Source organism: Lampris incognitus, chromosome 3, assembly GCF_029633865.1.
Source record: "Lampris incognitus isolate fLamInc1 chromosome 3, fLamInc1.hap2, whole genome shotgun sequence".
Classification (NCBI taxonomy): Eukaryota; Metazoa; Chordata; class Actinopteri; order Lampriformes; family Lampridae; genus Lampris; species Lampris incognitus.
The window spans coordinates 90,386,443-90,408,728 of record NC_079213.1 but is presented as its reverse complement, the minus strand read 5'-3'; the positions used below and the strand labels follow the sequence as shown (position 1 = coordinate 90,408,728).

The following is a 22,286-nucleotide window of genomic DNA, read 5'->3' as shown; positions in this document are numbered from 1 at the left end:
ACACACATATAAACTTGCACAACTACACACTGGAACATACATACACACATTCACTCTTGCTCTTGCATAGACACGCACTTGCACATGCAGTCACATTTGCACTTCCATATACACACATGTCCCCATGTGTACATATAAGCTCATAAGAAGGGGTAATGAGGGAAAAGCTGGCACTGAATTGTGGTGGGGGGTGATCACCTGAGCTTGCAGTGTGTCCCACCCTAGTAACAGTCTGGGAAGTGGAGAAAAAGGTCTCAGAACGTCAAGCTTAAAGCAACTTATTGTGAGCACCAGGAACATATCGCTATGATGTACGGTTTGAAGTCAGACTCAGCAAAGAAATGAACAGATCAAATCAGATATATATGGAAAAAAATTAGGATGGAGGGCGACTAAATGTACCTTTATATATTCTATCAAATGCAGATTTAGTTTGTAACAGTCAAGATTAGATGAGCACAGATAATTGCGGAAACCACTCAAAAAAAAACCCCAATAATGTCCGATCACAACAGGCTGAAGGGTGTTTCCTTAAAAGGCGAGGAGTTTTAGACACTCCCTGAAATAAAATGTTCTCTATTTATCCATCCATCCATTATCCAAACCACTTATCCTGCTCTCAGGGTCTCGGGGATGCTGGAGCCTATCCCAGCAGTCATTGGGCAGCAGGAGGAGAGACACCCTGGACAGGCTGCCAGGCCATCACAGGCCCCCCCCCCACACACACACACACCACACACACACACCACACACACACACACACACACACACACACACACACACACACACACACACACACTCACACCTAGGGACAATTTAGTAAGGCTGATTCACCTGACCTACATGTCTTTGGACCGTGGGAGGAAACCAGAACCGGAACCGGAACTGAAACCAGAACCAGAGGAAACGTGGGTTCTGTATTTATGTGTCATCTGGCCTACAAGTCAAGTTGTGTGTTGTCTTTAAGGCCTCACATTCTATTGAAACCAAATTAGATGTAAAGCTTGGTATCTCACCATCAGAACAAAACAGAACTTATTCAAGTGAGGAGAGGGAGAAAATTAATACACATCTATGCCTATGCTCACAACATCACTATGTATAATTTAAAACACAGCGTGCCATGAAATAATTTGCTAATTATTTTCAGTGACAATAGTGAGTGTCATCCATTCCACAACCCCTAAAAGATCTCTCTCTCTTTCTCTCACACACACACACACTCACTCGCTCTCTCACACACTCACTCGCTCTCTCACACACACACACACACACACACACACACACACACACACACACACACACACACACACACACACACACACACACTCACCATTTGCAGGGGCTTCATGCACAGATCCCTCTCTGTGACCAGCCGTTCCTGGTCCGTGACGTAGAGACCCCTCTGGGCTAGGGCTTGGATGACGGCATCGTGGCCTAGCAGGGGTTTGGCTGCATCGCTCTTCTTCAGTATGAGGCTGCCGGCCCTGCAGTAGAGGTCTGCAGACAGGAGGAGGCTGGCCATGGGGGGCTTTAGGTGCTCCTGATCGTACTGATCTGTGTAGAATGGATCTCTTAGGTCTGCAGGGACACTCTCTGTATGGAAAAGGGAACAAAGAGGGGTTCAACATTTTGTATGTAGTCCAGGTTGGCTCAATGAGAAGATTATGGCACCACCTTCTCCATAGCTTTATTGAAAGTGTTACCATATGCATGCTATAATAAAACCTGCTTTGGCAGGAGTTTGGTCCCCTCCACCATATCAGCTCTAAATAAAATACTCCACTAAAAAGTCTGTATATTCTTCTTCTTTCAGTTTTTCCCTGTTTTTCCAGGGGTTGCCACAGCAGATTTTACAGTTTCCCTGTGAGGGCACAGCACCAATGCAGGCTGTTGTTGTTGCAAGCCTTGACCGATCCGGTATGGTCTTGTCAATCTGCATAGTGATTTGGTCCATATCTGTACATTAATATACATTATTATCTGTAGATTAATGTCTGTGTATTCATGTCTTCCATGTCCCATGGAATGTCATGTTCGCATGTTTGTTGTATGTTGATTTACCTGTGTACTGGATGGATATACTATACATGTATACATGTAAATATGTATAGAAGTAAACTTGTGTTTTAATGTACAGGATGTGGCAACAAACTTCAAGCAAGTCTGTTTCATTTTTTGTCAATGCATATTTTGGTCGCTTCATGACATGGAGACCTATGGATAGACTATGTTGTTGCTATAGCAACTGCAGGAGGAGGAGAGAAACCTGATCGATTCATCTGGCTTGTATCTCAGCTGCCTGCAGTTCCCTGGGAACACCCCTCTCCCTCTCATCAAAGAAAAATGGTGTGTGTGTGTGTTTCACTTTGAGCACACACAAGTGCCTGGTTCACAAATAATTCAAAAATTTTCTTTTCTTTCACCGCCGATATATCTCACCACCATTGTTTTTTAACTTGGGTTCAGTGGAGGTGGAAGACTCATGAGTGAAACAATATTCAAAGACCCAGATTGATCTTTTGTTTAAAAGCTATCTCCAGAAAGCCCAGCTCAGGGGTATTGAACATGCATATATGCAGGTTTACGCTCCAAACAAACTTAACATCAGACAATTTCAATGATCAATCCTCTGTCTCATTGGAGGTGTGTTGATCAGTGAAATCGGCTTGTGTAGCAATCGGTTGGGGAAAAAAACCCTCATATACATGGCTCTTCATGGCACATGATTTAATACCACAAGACCTTGTTTATCGCTGAAGACAAGGCAACTGCTGCAATGGGCATTTTTTTTATTAGACTTCTGCTTGTGTTGTTGTGTTGCAAACAATAACTGAGAAAAAAGCAAATTGTGGATACATAGTGCAGCACGGTATGGTGCAGGTCTGTGTGAGGGGCCACACACAATTTAACTCAATGTCTCATCCTCATATTGTATATTGAGGGAAGGACATGTCATACTGCTTGACTTGCCAGGGATGTTTTCACCTAAGAGAGATGGGAGGTATGTGTGTGACAAAATTTGGGGTCTATAATCAGACATAGGCAACCACATACCATGGAGTGCCAGGAGAAGGACTGGGCGATATTGACAAATTTAAGCATCACAATATTTTTTTTCTGACCAAATACCTTGATATTGACAATGAGACGATATTTTGGTGATGACTATAGGTTCGCTCATAAGAGATTTTTACACACAAGAACATGTTAAGAAATGATCATTGTAATACAGATGTGATGACCAAGCAGGTAGAGGCATGCATTGTTCATTTCACTCAGCTATAAAAGTCAAATCAGTTAAGAAAATTGTACCACTTTACTGTAATGCAGCCTTAAAGACCAGGAAATGACAAGATTTACTTATACCACGATATTACGATAAAAAAAAAATCCAAGACAATATCTAGGGTCATATCACGCTATCGATATTATATCGATGTATTGTCCAGTTCTAGCCAAAAGTACACAGGTTTTCCCTCTGCACAATCACAACATCGGCTGATTTCACAGATTAGTTTGACTGAAGGTGTACCAATCTGTGAAATCCCTTGGTGTAGTGATTAGTCAGTAGGGACGTGGGGTATCTGAACATGGTTCCCTTTGGTCACATTGATGAACTTTGCTATACCTGAACCCTATAGAAAATAAAACGATCAAGGGGGTGTGCGTGTGTTTTGGCTTAACATACAAAATGAACTGTCGCTTTACTTTGATGGCATCCATTCGGACTTTTGTGTTTGAAAGTGCCTGACACGATCATCTCCAACACACTGAAACTCACCATTTAAACCCTCATATAACGGCTCCATGTACAAATGCAGGTAAACTCTTGGTTTATAATAGAAGAGCCATTGTTGAAATACTAAACTCAAGAGCTAATCTAAGGCTTATATAACATCCAACCCAGTTATCCAGTTTTTTTTAACCGCTATCCACAAAAGGTTGAATAAACACACATTGTTCATTTCAGCAGTGCCCAGCTTCATGCTCATAACACACATTCAAACCTTTCAGTTGCCCAGTACATTGCTCCAATCAAGCCATTTGAAATCAATGCCTTGCTTGCTGACCCTTTGGCAGTTGTCATCACGGCAGTGGAAAATATCTAATGTTAGATTTTTGAATGAAATGAAATGAAAGCCACTTTATTCTACATTGTATTCTTACAATGAAATGTGTTCTCTGCATTTAACCCATCCTATTGTATAGCAGCAGCAGGCAGCTGCAGCACCCGGGGACCAACTCCAGTTCATCTCCCCATTGCCTTGCTCAGGGGCACAAGCAGGTGTATTAACCCTAACATGCATGTCTTTTTGATGGTGGGAGGAATCTGGAGCACCTGGAGGAAACCCACGCAGACATGGGCAGAACATGCAAACTCCACACAGAAAGGATGGCCTGGGGCTTGAACCCAGGACCTTCTTGCTGTGAGGCAACAGTGCTAACCACTGGGCTACCGTGCCTGTTAGATTTTTGCCAGGTGGCACAGCACTGATCCCTTTCATTCACAATGCTTCTTCAATAACCTATAGACCAGTAAACGCCTGTTGTGCTCAAAAGCTCCCTTGGAGCCCCTGCAAAAACGGAGAGAACCCCCCCCCCCCAAAAAAAACACTGCCGTTCATCATCGATGTGCAAATATTTCTTACAGTGTCTGTCAAAGGGGGAAGGTAGGTAGATGGTTCTCACTGAAAAACCGTGAACATTTTCCCGAGAGCACCGGATTTGCCGCATTACCTAAATCTCCAACCAGACTGGGACCTCATACTCTCAAGGCCCTCCTGTTTGGTGTAATCAGGTACAGGCATCAGGAAGGATTCAAAGCAACAAAGGACGGGATCTACAGATCAGCTTCCTCTCTTTATTACTCTTCTCATATCCCTCTCTTCCTCCCACCGTATCCTTTTCTCTTTCCCTCCCCCTAGCCCACTCCCTCAACCCCACTGTCTCTCATCTCTCTCCCACTGTCTTACTCCCTCTCTCTGGGGGACTATATTTTTGGAATCGACCCATTTCATTTAGTTCTGACTGAAAATACATAGAGGATCTGCCTGGGACCATGTGTATTTTGGGCTGTTACAGCAGAAGGCCGGGGAATAATCTGCTTTCTGGCAACAGCAAAAGTACGTCATTTTAGTCTGCCTGCAGACTTACGCAGCCTGCATTATTCACACAGATCATCTGAGACAAATAACCCAGCCTAGATGTAGCATTGGTGTTTTGAAGACCATCTGGAGACTGAATTGGTAGCATCCACCTCTGTATTAACTCAGGTTATGGCTAAATTTTAATGGCACTTAAGTTTTTTGTGGACCCTGGGAAGAACACCATGGCAATAACTAACAGAGGTCTACAATTCACAATGGACATAATAGAAACCAATAGAATAGAATAAATACCTTATAGCTTAATTTCTAATTTATTTTTGGATTCATTAGAATGATGTACCAAATGTATTACTGTGTTATACGCTACCCGTTGCTATGTCCTGTATATCTTATACATATATGTAGCAATATATGTCCTTAATACTACATAAGATAGGAGCATGGTGAATTCTTTTTTCTCTTTTGTTTCTTTCCCCCCCTTTTTCTCCCCAACTGCATCCGGCCAATTACCCCACTCTTCCAAGCCGTCCCGGTCATTGCTCCACCCCCTCTGCCAACCCGGGGAGGGCTGCAGACTACCACATGCCTCCTCTAATACACATGGAGTTGCCAGCAGCTTCTTTTCACCTGATAGTGAGGAGTTTCGCCAGGGGGACATAGCGCGTGGGAGGCTCACGCTATTCCCCCCAGTTCCCCCTCCTCCCTGAACAGGTGCCCCGACCGACCAGAGGAGGGACTAGTGCAGCGACCAGGACACATAGCCACATCTGGCTTCCCACCCGCAGACACGGTTGGCTGCGTCTGCAGGGACGCCCGACCAAGTCAGAGGCAACATGGGGATTCAGAATAGACCGCTATGCTACCCGGCGCCCAAGCATGGTGAATTCTAATCCCGAAAGATGACCAATGGTAAATTCCTGAACCTGTAACGAACCTGTTATGAACCACACACAAGATGTGATAAAGAAAGTCAGGAGTAACTATGCTGAACATTTCATGGTGCACACTCCTACTATCAAGGACCACACTGAAATTGAAAACAAGGTTAATTATCTCTTTGCATAAATTGAGTGAATTACCTCTATGGCCTCTGGCAAAGCAATCTGCCTTAACTCCTGAGACCTGACTACCATAAATATGTTGGTAAACTATAATTTTTGCCTCAATCTAAGTGTCTGAAACAGAGATAAACATATGTCTCAAGATGCACTTGGAAACCAAAATAAAGCCTAGGTTCTTAAAGATTTATAATACTGTCATATGCAGTTTTGGAGATTCCTTGAGCTAATTATCCAATTAAGAAACTATGCAAAAGCATACGTGATGCATAACTAGACATGATGGTAGTGGTAGTAGTAGATGGAAAAAGCAGAAAAATGAATTACAAGAAAATGTATGGCGAATTTACGAGTAACCGTTTTACAAATTGATGTAGTGCAGGCTATGTGCAAACTTAAATGTCAGTTTCCAGCCTACAGTTCCCCGAGTGTATGATTTGAAGGGAGTAACACATAGCCAAGACTGTGGCCAAACACCTTTCAGTCATTTGTAAGGAATGTAAGTAAGTTTATTTTGCCAAGAATTAGATGTCTAATTTTAGCTCTTGGACGGTGTGGTGGAAACATGATGCTAAACACAAAGGCTGTTCAGGAGCAAAGATTTCAGAGAGATATTATCATTAGTATTATGTCATTCCTGCTATCCAAACACAAGCCGCGTCTATGGCGAGATCACCTTGAGGTGACAGAGGCCATTTTACACTTAGATGGTCCTGATTCTGATATAAATCAATGTGTCCTGTTGGGGTATCCTTGAATAAGAACCTGAAACCACATTGTAAATATTCTTGGATAAAACTGTCAGCTAAATTACCATGACAACGTTAACACACCCGATTTGACAATGAAATCAAAAGAGTTTCTGTATATCAATCGACCCCCCTTCAGTGTTCACATTCATTCTCATCTACCGTTTCTGCTCGGCCCATGTGAAATTCTTTGTTCCTAAGGCTGGAGAGTCATAACAACAGTGCATCCTCAGCAACCGAGTAAAGAGGGAAACATTTATGTTGTGAGTCACACAGCAGACCATACATGTCAAATCACGGCCTCAACACCCCCCCTACACACACACACACACACACACACACACACACACACACACACACACACACCTCATTTAACGTCCTTCTGTCTTTATCAAAAGAAAACATTGTTACAGATAATAAAGGGAATTAATGCGATTACGTGGGGAGACACGTCTCAGTGGAGTGTGTTATTAATCATAGCTTGTACCTATATGTCCAAATGTCAATGTTCAAAACGACACTGGTCCGTGCGCCACAGAGCTCCGATCCAGGTTAGATCGTTCACAACCGTTTAAAGCCCCCTGTTTATTTACACTGAGCGATTCAGATCCTTTCGTAGACACAATTTTTGCCAGTCGAGGGAGGGATCGAATTTATTTTATGATTTGGATAATCACCATTGTCTCTCTAATGTTGGTTATTTGTTTACATGCTCCGCGTTTATTCATAACTGCGACCGATGGCGTTGGTTAACCATTAGAATAACACACCACATAGCATTTCCCAGTAAATTATGACAATGATCATTTGGCCAGATGAAGGTGTACGCATGCAGTTTGCGGACAGCTATGGACGCGCAGTAAAACACACTTACCTGTCCCGTATGCCTTTGACACAAGCCATGTGAGGCTGCAGCAGATTTTGGCCCGTGAGAAGTCATAGTGGTCGAAAGGTTTAATTGCCGGCGCAATAAAAGTCTTCTTAAAATCCTTGGTGTCCTGAACTTCACCCATATTTCAGTCAAGTGAATTATCGTACACAACCCTACGAAGAGAAAAACAACGATGGCATACCCCACAAATGGATTTTCACGGGGAGACAAAACAAACTGACTCGTTGAAGTGTGAGGCTTTCTGATTTCTAGCAGAAGTTCATTCAGTTTGAAATATTTTGCTAACGAGTGAATGCAATCATTTCCCCGTTTCTTTTTACGTTGCCACAAATGATTCGCTGCTCTTGGTATTTTCCATCCATTCTGTCTGCTACCAGTTGTACGGGCTGCTTCGGAATAGCTGTCAAATTTTCTTCATTTGGCTCGAGACTAGAAATATTTCCAGTCTTTCGACTCCCTGGACGCAAAGGGGCTTCTCCCAGCCATCTTTACATAGTTCACTATATCTAGCCTGTGTTTTTGTGTTCCCTCTTCTATTCAATTTCTGTCCTGCCTTGTTGCGGTTTTCCTGCCGCACCGTTCCTCTCAAAGAACTGTGATTGTGCGCATGTGCAGGCAACCCAAGGCAATTTCTGCAGCACGTATGAAAAGGGGACAGCGTGGATTTCATTAGTAATAAAAGAGCTGGGCCACACATCATATTATTTTACGTACACATATTTTTATTAGTTAGATCTTGCTGAATGGAGACTAACTGTGTATATTAGTAATGGTGACACATTTAGATACACGCTATAACTCAACATGTGGGGATCCACATGGCTAGCAAACCATTGTGATACCTCGCCCACAATAGAAACTGCTATTCTTTGGCCAGTGTCGGGAAATTTGCCTCATTTTCTGTTGCTTTCATGTGAGACTAAATCAGCCGATATTATCCTTTAGTAAAAGAGATGGGTTTGAATCCAAAAAGACAATGAATACACCGGCACAGTTTCCAGCAGACGCGGAATACTTCGAGAACTGCAATACCCAACATGCAACGTAAAACTACATCATCACCACGCGCAGGCGACCAATTCGAGCAAGTTGAGGCAATGGACGTACTGGAAGTCAACAGTTAGCGCCCAGGAAAAGATACAACGGTATTTTAACATCAAATTGTTTACGGATAATCATTCACAGCAAGCTGCACCTCATGAAATAATTTTAACACGTTTGCTGTTGGCTTGACACAATGCAAATACGCTAGAGCTTTTGTCAAGGTAAATCCCGAGACTGCCAAGATTGCTTTTCTTTCCGAATACGACATAATAGTTGTGCAGCGCCGTGTTCGCGCTATATTAGTTAACAATTTTCAAGAAACGGCTCTTCTATTGTAAGCATGTTTATGCCAAGGGCCCTAAAAGTAAAGAGACCCGCCGAGGTAGCGGGTCTGCCTGTTACGAAGAGGAGCAAGGTGAGTCAAGAGGAGAGGAGTTCCGGACCCACTGCTGAGACTGCCGCTGACAACTCAGCTGTAACTCCGCCGGATGGGGGAAAAACACACGAAGACACGAACACACAGGAAATAACGATGCCAGAAAGAGCAGGCTCTGCGTCGCTGGAAGACAGTCCCCCGCGCGAAGAGCAGCTAGAGCCCATTTCAGGTGATGATAAGGAGGAGGAAGATGAACCTGTCAAATCATTCAAGAAGAGTCAGAGGTGGCCTGAACCAGGGGAGCCTGTCTGCGTCATGTGCGGCCGCTATGGAGAGTACATCTGCGACAGCACTGACAATGACGTTTGCAGTCTCGAATGCAAGGCCAGCCACTTAGTGCGAATGGGTTTGAGCACCAGGGTGAGTGCATTTAACCTTGAACAGAAACCTGTAACTGAGAAGAACCCACAAACCCCACTGCCTGTAGCTGACACTGGTAGTGTCTGCCAGCTTGAAAAAGACTATTCCTATAAGGAAGACCCGTTCATATTGAGTCTCACCGAGGACCAATTGCAGCGAGTTAAGCAGGAGCTTGGCATCGATGCCCAGGGGAGAGATGTGAGCAGACCCATCATTGAGTTTGAGCACTGTGGTTTCCCTGCCACCCTGAGTGCCAACCTGAAGAAGGCCGGTTACGAGGCGCCCACGCCCATCCAGATGCAGATGGTACCTGTGGGTCTGACCGGGAGGGATGTGATCGCTAGCGCTGACACTGGTTCAGGGAAGAGTGTGGCCTTCCTGTTACCCGTGATTTTAAGAGCACTGGAGGTATGCAGTGGTGTCATTGGTAAACTTCACATTTAATCTTTATATCTAATCCAGGACAATTTTGCTGTGAATGTGTGCACCTGTTTTTCATATTCATACAGTTGCAAAATTTTACACCAGGGAGATACCCAGTGCCACACTAGATTTCTATTAGTGAAAACTTAGAACCTCTAAATTTTAAGCGCACTGGAGGTATGGGGTGATGTCATAGGTAAACTTCACATTTAATCTTTACGCTAGACTTCTGTTAGTGGCAACTTAAAATCTCTCCTGCACCTTGATAGTTGCTGTGGAGGGAGGAAAGAGGGTTTCTCGTTCACTTTCCCCACTCCATAACCCCCCAACTGGTCCCGGGATTAAAACTGATAACCTTTGAGTCATGGGCCAATTTAGGTTACCAGTTCCCTAATTCTGCCTTAGAAGGTTGTTGATCAGGATGGGCAAATGGCTTGCATGACAACAGACACTAGGTATGTGATTAACATCACATGGACGTATGCTGAGTGTGTTCTCGTGTCTTCGTACCAATTTGAGACAAAGACGCTTAGTCTTGTAATTGAGATAGTCTTTGGCCATGAGGATCCAATGATCAGTCTGGCATGGTGTTGCTGAATGGAAACAACAACATGCACTCACCCAGTAACCAGGAATTGAAGTGGAAACTATTAATAAAAGACAAGCAACATTTTCTTTTCATAAGTGAATGGAGATGGGGTAAACACTTAAGATTTTCACCAAGTATATTTTGCTGCACTGCACATTCTGTTGTGGTATCCCAGACTATATCTGGAGAAAGTAAAGTTTGTTAGAACATTCCAGTTCTTGACCCATTTTTTTTTTTGTCCATCTTGCTCCACTCCACCCCCCCCCCTTTTTCTCCCCAGTTGTACCTGGCCAGTCATCCTGCTTGCTCTCTGAGCAGTCCCGGTCGCTGCTCCACCCCCTCTGCTGATCCAGGGAGGGCTGCAGACTACCACATGTCTCCTCCGATACATGTGGAGTCACCAGCCGCTTCTTTTTCACCTGATGGTGAGGAGTTTCGCCAGGGGGATGTAGCACGTGGGCGGATCACACTATTCCCCCCAGTTCCCCTCCCCCCTGAACAGGCGCCCCGACCAACCAGGGGAGGTGCCAGTGCAGCGACCAGCACATATACCCCCATATCCAGCTTCCCACCCGCAGACTCGGCCAGTTGTGTCTGTAGGGACGCCAGACCAAGCCAGAGGTAACAAGGGGATTCGATCTGGCGATTGTGTCATTGTGTCAACATTGCCAGCTGGTAATAAGTTCCCAAATCTGATTTCCTCAAGTTCAGGTCCGTGATCTGAGGGCATTGTCAGCAGCAGCTCACTTGCCCTTTGCCTTTCACCTAAAACTCTGATTGGTCAGAACGGCTCTGCCTGAAGATTAATACTTCAATTTGGATTATGAAGGGATAGAAGACCAGGAATGGGGTGTCCGGGTAGCATGGTAGTCTATTCCGTTGCCTACCAATGGGGATCGCTGGTTCGAATCCCCGTGTTACCACTGGCTTGGTCAGGCGTCCCTACAGACACAATTGGCTGTGTCTGCAGGTGGGAAGCCAGATGTGGGTGTGTGTCCTGGTTGCTGCACTAGCACCTCTGGTTGGTCGGGGCGTCTGTTCGGGGGGGAGGGGGAGAGGGGGGGGAATAGCGTGATCTCTCATGCGCTACATCCCCTTGGCAAAACTCCTCACTGTCAGGTGAAAAGAAGCGGCTGACGACTCCACATGTATCGGAGGAGGCATGTGGTAATCTGCAGCCCTCCCCGGATCAGCAGAGGAGGTGGAGCAGCGACCGGGACAGTTCGGAAGAGTGGTGTAATTGGCCAGATACAATTGGGGAGAAAAGACAACAAAAAAAAGATCAGAAACGTAGCCAGGGGCCAAAACACACTGTGATCCAAAGGTGATCATGAAAATCTGAAAAATCCACTCTAAACTGGATTGGTAGCCAGTGGAGGGATGTAAGGAATAGTGTGATATGATCTCGGCATCTGACATATATCAGAACCCTGGCAGCTGTATTTTGCTCTAGTTGTAGACAAGAGAGCTGCATTTTATCAATACAGGAATACAGAAAGTTGCAGTAATATTAACATCACAAAATAAAACCATTCATGGTTTCTTTGCAAATCAGTAAACAATTCAAACAATTTGATTTTATAATAACTTCAAAAAACAATGAGAGCTCCTTTACTTGTTCTTGAAATGTTAGATTTGAGTAGAAAAATGCACCTACATTTCAAAAAAGTGGCTTTATTTTTTAAGCTAGAGTGCCAAGGTGACACTGTTTTTTTATTTCTCAATCAGTTCTCAAACTGCTGCGGAGGACGACAGCCTCAATCTCAGCAGTTAGCTCAACACTGTCTTCGTTTATCGCTTTTCTCCCAGAAACCAGCTGATGGTACGAGTAGCCCTGCAGCTGTCATCCTCACGCCTACCAGGGAGCTGGCTATTCAGATTGAGAGGCAGGCCAAGGAGCTGGTGATGGGCTTGCCCAACATGAGAACAGCCCTGCTGGTGGGGGGCATGCCGCTACCCCCCCAGCTCCACCGTCTCAAACGCAGCATCAAAGTACAAACACCGATTTACATTGTTTAACAACATGTTTTTAATGTTCAACTTGCTGTATTATCAAGTTTGATCTTCATCCTCTAGATTATCATAGCCACTCCAGGACGGCTTCTGGAGATCTTGAAGCAGAAAGCACTGCAGCTGGACAAAGTGAAAGTCATTGTGGTTGACGAGGTAAGGGAATCAGTGGAAGTCCAATTTGATAATTCATCATTAACAAACCAGATTTTCCACTTTTGGATAAAGACTGACTGTCAGGGCCTATGTAGATCAGGAAAGTCTTGATGCATGCTCAGTAAGCCACATAAGGAAATCCCAGAACGTTTCATCAGTTCATCTGGACACAATGTTTAGTGGGAGAAATGTTTCATCACTCATCTAAGTGACTTCTTCAGTCTCAGCTGACTGCAGGTATCCGCAACCTTATAAACGGCACAGTTGCATAATGACAGGATAAGGATGTGCACATCCTTGAGAGGGAGGAACACTGTTTTGAACGGGGAGTCAAAGAGGCCATCAGTTTGAAGAGGGAACAAAGAGGGGTAATGTATACTATTCACAGAGGAATTGGGGAATAGTTGCAATCACAGCATTTTACAATGCTGTGTCATAGCTCACAATCACAGCATCTTACAATCACAGATGTAAGCTTCTGTGATTGCAGCTATTCCCCAATCCTCTGTGAATAGCACATGTGGCCATTTTAACTCTAATTGATGGTCATAACAATTTGAAACTGATCCCTGGTTTCGATTGTGACACAACTGTGCCAGTTTCGGTCATTATGCAAATATTTTCTCGCCTTTCAAAGTTTAGGAATGGTTCAAAAAAAAAAAAAGATCAATTAAAAAAAAATAAGTTGGCATTGTATGTGGTTTTGGAACCTGCATTTCACTTTGCATGCAGGGCTTTTTTGGATAATATCCTTTAGTTTAATGGGACAACTATCTTATACTGAGTACCAACCATCCATCCATCCATTATCCAAACCGCTTATCCTGCTCTCAGGGTCGCGGCAATGCTGGAGCCTACCTATCCCAGTAGTAATTGGGCGGCAGGCGGGGAGACACCCTGGACAGGCAGCCAGTCCATCACAGTTCCAACCAATACCAACCAATAATACCAACTAGCTGATGATTGCATGTAGCATGAAACAGGCCTGTACTGTCTAATTAAAAAAAAATTGAATCACTGGATTATTTTGCTCCTTGTTTGTTGAGCACTTTCCCTACCATTGAGGTTTTATTTAATGAAGTTTTATATATGTGGTTTGGATAATGGATGGATATATATATAAATATGTGTGTGTGTGTATGTATGTATGTATATATATATATATATATATATATATACACACTCACTGGCCACTTTATTAGGTACACCTTGCTAGTACCGGGTTGGACCCCCTTTTGCCTTCAGAACTGCCTTAATCCTTCATGGCATAGATTCAACAAGGTATTGGAAACATTCCTTCGAGACTTTGGTCCATATTGACATGATAGCATCACGCAGTTGCTGCAGATTTGTCGGCTGCACATCCATGATGCGAATCTCCCGGTCCACCACATCCCAAAGGTGCTCTATTGGATTGAGATCTGGTGACTGTGGAGGCCATTTGAGTACAGTGAACTCATTGTCATGTTCAAGAAACCAGTCTGAGATGATTCGAGCTTTATGACATGGTGCGTTATCCTGCTGGAAGTAGCCATCAGAAGATGGGAACACTGTGGTCGTAAAGGGATGGACATGGTCAGCAACAATACTCAGGTAGGCTGTGGCGTTGACACGATGCCATGACACCATTACACCACCACCACCAGCCTGAACCGTTGATACAAGGCAGGATGGATCCATGCTTTCCTGTTGTTGACGCCAAATTCTGACCCTACCATCCGAATGTCGCAGCAGAAATCGAGACTCATCAGACCAGGCAACATTTTTCCAATCTTCTATTGTCCAATTTTGGTGAGCCTGTGCGAATTGTAGCCTCAGTTTCCTGTTCTTAGCTGACAGGAGTGGCACCCGGTGTGGTCTTCTGCTGCTGTAGCCCATCTGCCTCAAGGTTCGACGTGTTGTGCATTCAGAGATGCTTTTCTGCATACCTTGGTTGTAATGAGTGGTTATTTGAGTTACTGTTGCCTTTCTATCAGCTCGAACCAGTCTGGCCATTCTCCTCTGACCTCTGGCATCAACAAGGCATTTTCGCCCACAGAACTGCCGCTCACTGGATATTTTCTCTTTTTCGGACCATTCTCTGTAAACCCTAGAGATGGTTGTGCGTGAAAATCCCAGTAGATCAGCAGTTTCTGAAATACTCAGACCAGCCCGTCTGGCACCAACAACCATGCCACGTTCAAAGTCACTTAAATCACCTTTCTTCCCCATTCTGATGCTCGGTTTGAACTGCAGCAGATCGTCTTGACCATGTCTACATGCCTAAATGCATTGAGTTGCTGCCATGTGATTGGCTGATTAGAAATTTGCGTTAACGAGCAGTTGGACAGGTGTACCTAATAAAGTGGCCGGTGAGTGTATATATATATATATATATATATATATATATATATCAATCAATCAATACAGATGCAGGAAAAACAACTTAATACATAGCAGTACAAGCTTGTTTCGTGCGTCGCACACTCATCAGCTACTAACTTATCAGCGCACTCATCAGCTGCTGAGTATATATATACACATAAACATATATATATACATTCAGGTCAGCATGGTGGCGCAGTGGTTAGTGCGGTCGCCTCACAGCAAGAAGGTCCTGGGTTCGAGTCCGGGGTATTCCAACCTTGGGGGTCCTCCTCTGTGTGGCGTTTGCATGTTCTCCCCATGTCTGAGTGGGTTTCCTCCAGGTGCTCCGGTTTCCTCCCACAGTCCAAAGACATGTAGGTCAGGTGAATCGGCCGTACTAAATTGTCCCTAGGTGTGAATGTGTGCGTGTGTTTGTGTGTGTGTGTGTGTGTGTGTGTGTGTATGTATGTCGGCCCTGTGTGATGGCCTGGCGGGCTGTCCAGGGTGTCTCCCTGCCTGCCGCCCAATGACTGCTGGGATAGGCTCCAGCATCTCCGCGACCCTGAGAGCAGGATAAGCGGTTCGGATAATAGATGGATGGATATATAAATTCAGTGTTCAGATTCAGCCAATAATTGAAATTTTGAAATGGAATATATGTAGGCAACCGTGGTTTGTTTCCATGTGGTGTGTTCTGTAGGCGGACACCATGTTGAAGATGGGCTTCCAGCAGCAGGTCTTGGAGGTTCTAGAGCATGTTCCCGAGCAACATCAGACTCTGCTGACATCTGCCACCATCCCAACAGGGACGGAGCAGCTGGCTTCCCGGTTGACCCAGGACCCCATTCGTATCGCCATAGGAGAAAGGAACCAGCCATGTGCCAACATCAGACAGATCCTGCTGTGGGTGGAGGAACCCTCTAAAAAAAAGAAGCTCTTTGAGATTCTGAATGTAAGCATTAACATTTATCTTTGTCTTCATTTTTTAAATTTTCTTTTTTACCCAGGGAAGGTTTGTTTAGTACCGTATTGGAAATACAGCAAATACGGTACTAAAGTGGCACTGGGGTAGAAGTCACACTCAGCAGAAAAAATCATATTTAAATCGTTTCGGTGTATAAGTCGCATTTATATAGCGGTATGGTATTTTCAGTTGAGCAACAAGATTAAACAGTGCCATCTAGTGGTCATAGTTGACATGCAGTGTATTCATCCGACAAAATTACATTGTATAAGTTGCTTTGGAATATAAGTTGCAGCACCAGCTAGATGAGTAATAAAAACAGCTACTTACAGCCGAGAAATATGGTACAATTCTTTAGTTTTAATTAACAATGGCCTACTTCACACTGATTCAGATGCTGATATTCAGATATTCAGACAGCGGTATGGCATAGTAAATGAGGGTCTCTCCTTCAACTGTAGAACCTGGCTTTAGGCCCTCATGTCGGCAAATGGCTGCCCTGATGAAGTGTCTACGTGCAATGCAGCAAATCTCTCCCCATCCAGGACCTTTGCTCTATAGCCCACCATGAGGTATAACTTCCCTGTAGAAGAGGAAAGGCAAAAAGGGAATATCCTCTGCAGGAATCATTTGAGTGTCACATTAGTATCTGGTACATCTGCTGTCCACAGAATAATGCCACTGGTGCAGTTTGGGATGCGGTTGTTGTTTTTTTTTTGTGGTTTTTTTTAAGCGTTCCCTAACCATATTTTGATACTGATGATTTGATATTGCAAGTCTTCATTCATACCAGAAGCTCCATTTAAGACCTATTTCAGTGGCTTTAATTTGGTCAGAAATAACCTTGAAACTGCAGTAAATTAAGAACACATGCATTTACTGGTGTTTCCACTGAATGAGTAGATTTTGTGCACCAGCAATTTCACGACATCCAGCCTTGTTCTTTGGAGGTGTTGGGATCTACTATGTTTTCACAAAAGACCTGTAATTGGCAAGTTGGCTTCAAGTCTAACACTGAGGAACACATGATTTGCAAACACATTGTATCTTGTGTATAGGCTGACAACATAGCAATGGTACATTTATTAAATATTGGATCTCTAATGTGCAGCCCCATCAGTGGGAAAAAAAATATAAACTTGTCAATGCAGTGGTGCGCTGTTTGTGGTGGAGTTCCACAGTGGCAAGCTTAGTGAGTAGAGACAATTACAATTACATAGTTTATATAAACCGTTGGGTCACTTCACATAATGGTTTAGGTGACAGTGACTCCCAATGCTTGTTCCATAAAATGAACTGAATATAGTTTCAAACCACCGCCAACATTTTATCCCACTGCAGATAGTGTTTGTGTCCTTGCTCATTATTGTTAGAGATGACTGAAGTAATTGTATTGCATTTCAGCGTCATATAATTGGTAAATACTGTGTAGTTTTGAGAAAAATTCAGAATGTAGTTCACAAGGAAACAGACACTGCAAAGGGATGCAGCAGTCTGAGTCAATCACAGTAGTCAGGTGTTTTCCAGTGATGGTTACCCACACATGCAGTAAATGTTCTACTTTGAGAGTTTTGTGTGGCACCCAGGACCCTGCACAATGATGGACACCAGCTATGTCTGAGCTATTTGCACCTTTAATGAACAAGCTACCGTTGACTATAGCACAATGAAAACAGTTTGCTACAGTTACAAAGTGTACCAGCAAGTTACAGACAACTTGAGAGCATGGAAGGGTTATGTGCTCGGTGGATCTATGACAGGTGGGACAACACAAAATAGACCAATGATCGGTATCAAAATTTGTGATGTCAAAGAAATTCCCTAAGTTAACCCATTTCTGTGATATGGACCTGCTTCTGTGTGGTGGAGACTTCAATTGTAAAACATTTCAACAAAATATCCGAAACCCCAATCTTTGGTTTTTGGTCACACTAATAATAATAAAAATACAATGCACCAAAATCACCCAGCATTTTTCACTGGAATGAGTCTTTAAAATTGAACATGTTGAAATTGTCACTTAATGACTGTCTGAGTATTTGCAACAACTTTGGATTGTAGTAACGGTCTCTGAGAGATTGGCATTCCTGACACTCCAAAGGAGTCTCCCCACTACACCATATTTAGACAGCCGTTGCTCCAGCCATGCACCCCACCCCCATCCTGGAGGAAATGGGTGGAACCAAACCATGGCCCCGCTCCTGGAATCTGAGCAACCGTTAGCACCATTTATACAGGCCAGGAGACAGGAAGGGGCTGCTTTCATTGGCCCAATGGTTAAATGTCATTACATCGTACATTAGAGTAATGGGATCCGTTTTACCATATGGAGAAAGTATTTGCTCTCATTGGGACTTTAAGTTAATTTTTTTTATTTGTCTGTATAAATAATTAGATAAAGGAAATGAGATACAAGCTGAAGAAAAAAAAACACCTTATGACATCTATTTTGTCCAAAAGTTGTTAAATTGACCCCTGGCGGGATGACAGGAAACGATATAATGATTTCCATTTACATTAGCTAAAGCCATGATTTAAGTCGCATTTAAAACGAGGCTGCAAGATGGAGCCAGATCACAAGAGAAGAATAAAACTTCTTGATATGATTAAAAATCATAAAAATACTAAATCTCAATAACCCTAACCCCACTGATGTGTGTTTTCTTGTTGCATTTCAGGACAATAAACTGTACCAGCCTCCGGTGGTGGTGTTTGTTGACTGTAAGCTCGGGGCAGACTTGCTGTGTGAGGCAATCATCAAGGTGACCGACCTGAACACTGTTGCCATCCACTCTGACAAGAACCAGAGGGAACGCAACCGCATCCTTAAGGTGAGGCCAACAGCAGACAGTGATGTGTCCTTAGAGTGGGTAAAATGGTGGTGCACCCAAGTTGGATAACTAAGGGCATTGCTCCTTAAGTACTAGTACAAGGTTGGATAACTAAGGGCATTACTCCTTAAGTACTAGTACAAGGTATCTGTGAAGACTAGACAACTTGAACTGAGTGCTTGCATGCCACAAAATTTGTTTTTTCAGAGTTGGATGCAAAAGGCCATCTGTTAATTTGATCAGATTCAATCTAACATTTTCCACACAATTTCCTTTAGAATGAACAAAAATAGTGACATAAGCCCTTTGTCGATTTTTTTTTTTAAAATAAAATGCCTTAAGGTAAAATAAGTTCACACATTTTTAGCATCAGTGGTTTCAACATAAATCAAATTCTAGCAGTGTTTGCATCTTGTTACACCCATTGGGCTACGGAGGACCAAGTGGCAAGTTGAAGGTCCTGTGAATATAAGTGAAATTGCTCATTATTTGGTATTGGTGGGCACTTAAAGCAAAATTTGCATGAATGTACTGCTTGCCTAAAAGATAGGGGAGGTTTATACTGTAAAAAATAATTTTTTCCTCAATCATACAAGCTGGATACTCTGACCCTGACAGCAACATTTTTCGGTTCTGTTCCTAGGGTCTTCTGGATGGGGACTTTGAGGTGGTGGTCAGTACAGGAGTGCTAGGCAGAGGACTTGATCTGGTCAATGTCAAGCTGGTGGTCAACTTTGACATGCCAGCCAGCATGGATGAGTATGTGCATCAGGTAAGTTTTACCCAGGGAAGAACCCTTTTCACAATATAAAACAATATTGTTCACTAGCTATGATGCGATTGTAATGCATTTATTGTAAGTTAATTCACTAACAGCTCCTTTATTAAATGTACAGGAATTCAACTTAGTGACAATAGTGGAAAGACAACATCAACAACTTGTACATCAATAAAATATGCAATGACAGTACACTGCATCTAAATATGTTAACCCTACGATCTAATGTAACTATTTCTTATGCTATTGCTATGTATGCATGTAAAAATATTGCCAAATGGTGAAGTGGGGGTGAGGTGTCAAGCGGACTGCTATTAGATGGGACTTTTTATTTCGGACCCCATTATCACCACAATACTATTCAGAACATAGCATAATCTCAGAGCAGACTTGGCCATAATGGTGCACTCATATGCAGTGTTGGGGAGTAAATAGTTCCATGCAATGGTGTTACATAATTAAATTAAAAAATACATATAATTGTACTTTGTTAGAGTTACTGAGAAAATATATGAAATTAAATTAGTTACTAATCAAAATGTTGGTTATTACAATGGGGTTACATCCGAATATATTATCTTTGGTAAAAAGTGTACATGTAGAGCGTAACATTCATTCCATCGTTTTGCATCTTTTTGCCGTCCAGGAATGTCTTCTTTTGACATATTTCTGCACAATGCAAGTCAGAACTTTGATGAACTTTTAATAAAAGTTTGACAGTAATCAGTGTTGCATACTGTTCTGAGGTTTACACTGCCTGGTTTAAAGTTATGTATTTAGGACTTTTCAGCTTTATTGCCCAGTTTTAACAAATTTTTTTAGAAAAGTAATCGAATGTAATAGATCACATTAATTTGAATTCATTAAAATGGGTACATCAATCGTTACATTTTAACGGTAACTATTAACAGGATAGCTAGTAATCTGTAATAAACATGGTAACTAGTGATCTGTAATATATTACATTTCAAAAGTAACCTTTCCAACACTGCGTAATCTACAAAAACTCCTTCTCTTGCAATCCAGGTGGGCAGGGCGGGTCGGCTGGGCCACAGAGGAACAGCCATCACATTTCTCAACAATAACAACAAGCGTCTATTCCTGGATGTGGTCAACAGGGTTAAGCCAACAGGCTCTATCCTACCACCTCAGCTGCTCAACTCCCCTCACCTGCATGAGCAGCAGAGGAGGGAGAGACAGAAGGCCAAGCTGGGGCCAGATGATCCCTTGGTCACCAAGGACAACCTCATAGATATCATCAGGAAACATCACCGGCGGAAGAAATAATGACTGTTCATTTTACAGCAATAGCAACGATGCCTTTGTATTTATTGTTTAAATGATGATTTTTTTTTATAATTAAGACTTTAATTTTTGACAATAAATTTAGCACATTTTCAAAAAAGGGTTTACTTTCGAAAGTGATTAATGTGAAGGGTACATTTAATGAGTTTTGTCTGGAAATGCTACACATTCATTGATACATTGTCTTTGAAAACAAACTGATACTTAACGCAACTAAAACGAAAAGCATTATATTTGGTTCAAATCATTCTCTTAGAAAAGAGCCAGAGCTAAAACTCTTTATAAATAAAACACCAATCAAACAAGTAAAGGAAACTAAGCTCCTGGGCATCATTCTTGACAATAAGCTGCCCTGGTCAAAACACATTGACATTGTTGTAAACAGAATGGGTAACGCATTGGCAGTGGTAAGGCGACGCAGAAAATACCTTACACCAGAATTGACTAAAATGGTAATAAACACTATTGTTCTCTCACGGCTTGACTATTGCCAAATAATGTGGGCGAATGCCATGAAAAAAATTTGAGCAAACTCCAGTTGGTACAGAAAAAAGTGGCACGCCTTGCTCTCCAATGTCCATACAATACAAACATCAACAGCATGCACTTCTGTCTACAATGGTTAAAAGTTGAGGACAGAATGAATGCTGCACTTCTATCTTCAATATGGAAGGTTTTACAATACATAACTCCATTATATCAGTACAATCAGTAAAACACAATTCAGAATCATATACATATGCCATTAGACAGGCAACAGAAGGCCGGTTTTCACTTCCTAGGCCAAACACTAATTTTCTGAAGCATACAGTAAAATATAGATCAATGAAAGCATGGAATTCCTTACCAATGCCAATGACTAAACTGACACAGAAATCAATATTTAAACAGCAAATAAACACCTTGGAATGTCATATTTGTAGGATGCAAAATACATGGTCATACGTACACATATCACACACACACACACACACACAAGACAGGGTAAGGTGTGATTCGAACTGAATTGTATAGCCTGGATGGTTTCAACTGTTTGTACATTGGAATGATTTATGTATGTCTCTTTGCTGTTGGATGATGGCTTATTTTGTACTGTAAAGTTTAATGTAGGTTTTTGCTATTTTTGTTTGTTTTGTTTTTGTTTTTCTCTTTCTTGTTTTTAAATGTATGTATTAAATATATTGTTTTTATGTGGACCCCAGTAAAACTAGCGGTGCTTTAGGGCACAGCTAAT

At 42.7% G+C, this 22,286-nt stretch overlaps 2 protein-coding genes across 2 annotated transcripts in view; one reads left to right on the top strand and one right to left on the bottom strand.

Moving 5' to 3' along the window:
• Positions 1–7,931, bottom strand: part of camsap2a (calmodulin regulated spectrin-associated protein family, member 2a) — a 59,189-nt gene extending 51,258 nt beyond the window's left edge. The window contains exons 1-2 of the mRNA XM_056276450.1: positions 7,793–7,931; positions 1,334–1,596 (exon numbers count right to left, since the gene is read on the bottom strand). Coding sequence (XP_056132425.1) covers positions 1,334–1,596; positions 7,793–7,931 — 402 coding nt within the window. The remainder of the gene's footprint in view (positions 1–1,333; positions 1,597–7,792) is intronic.
• Positions 7,932–8,922: 991 nt separating this feature from the next.
• On the top strand, positions 8,923–21,213 carry ddx59 (DEAD (Asp-Glu-Ala-Asp) box polypeptide 59). Its single transcript, XM_056277542.1, has 7 exons — positions 8,923–10,058; positions 12,472–12,654; positions 12,739–12,828; positions 15,875–16,126; positions 18,817–18,969; positions 19,613–19,741; positions 20,774–21,213. Exons 1-7 carry the CDS (start codon positions 9,195–9,197, stop codon positions 21,032–21,034), a joined length of 1,932 nt encoding a protein of 643 aa, XP_056133517.1. The 5' UTR covers positions 8,923–9,194; the 3' UTR covers positions 21,035–21,213.
• Positions 21,214–22,286: the final 1,073 nt, after the last annotated feature.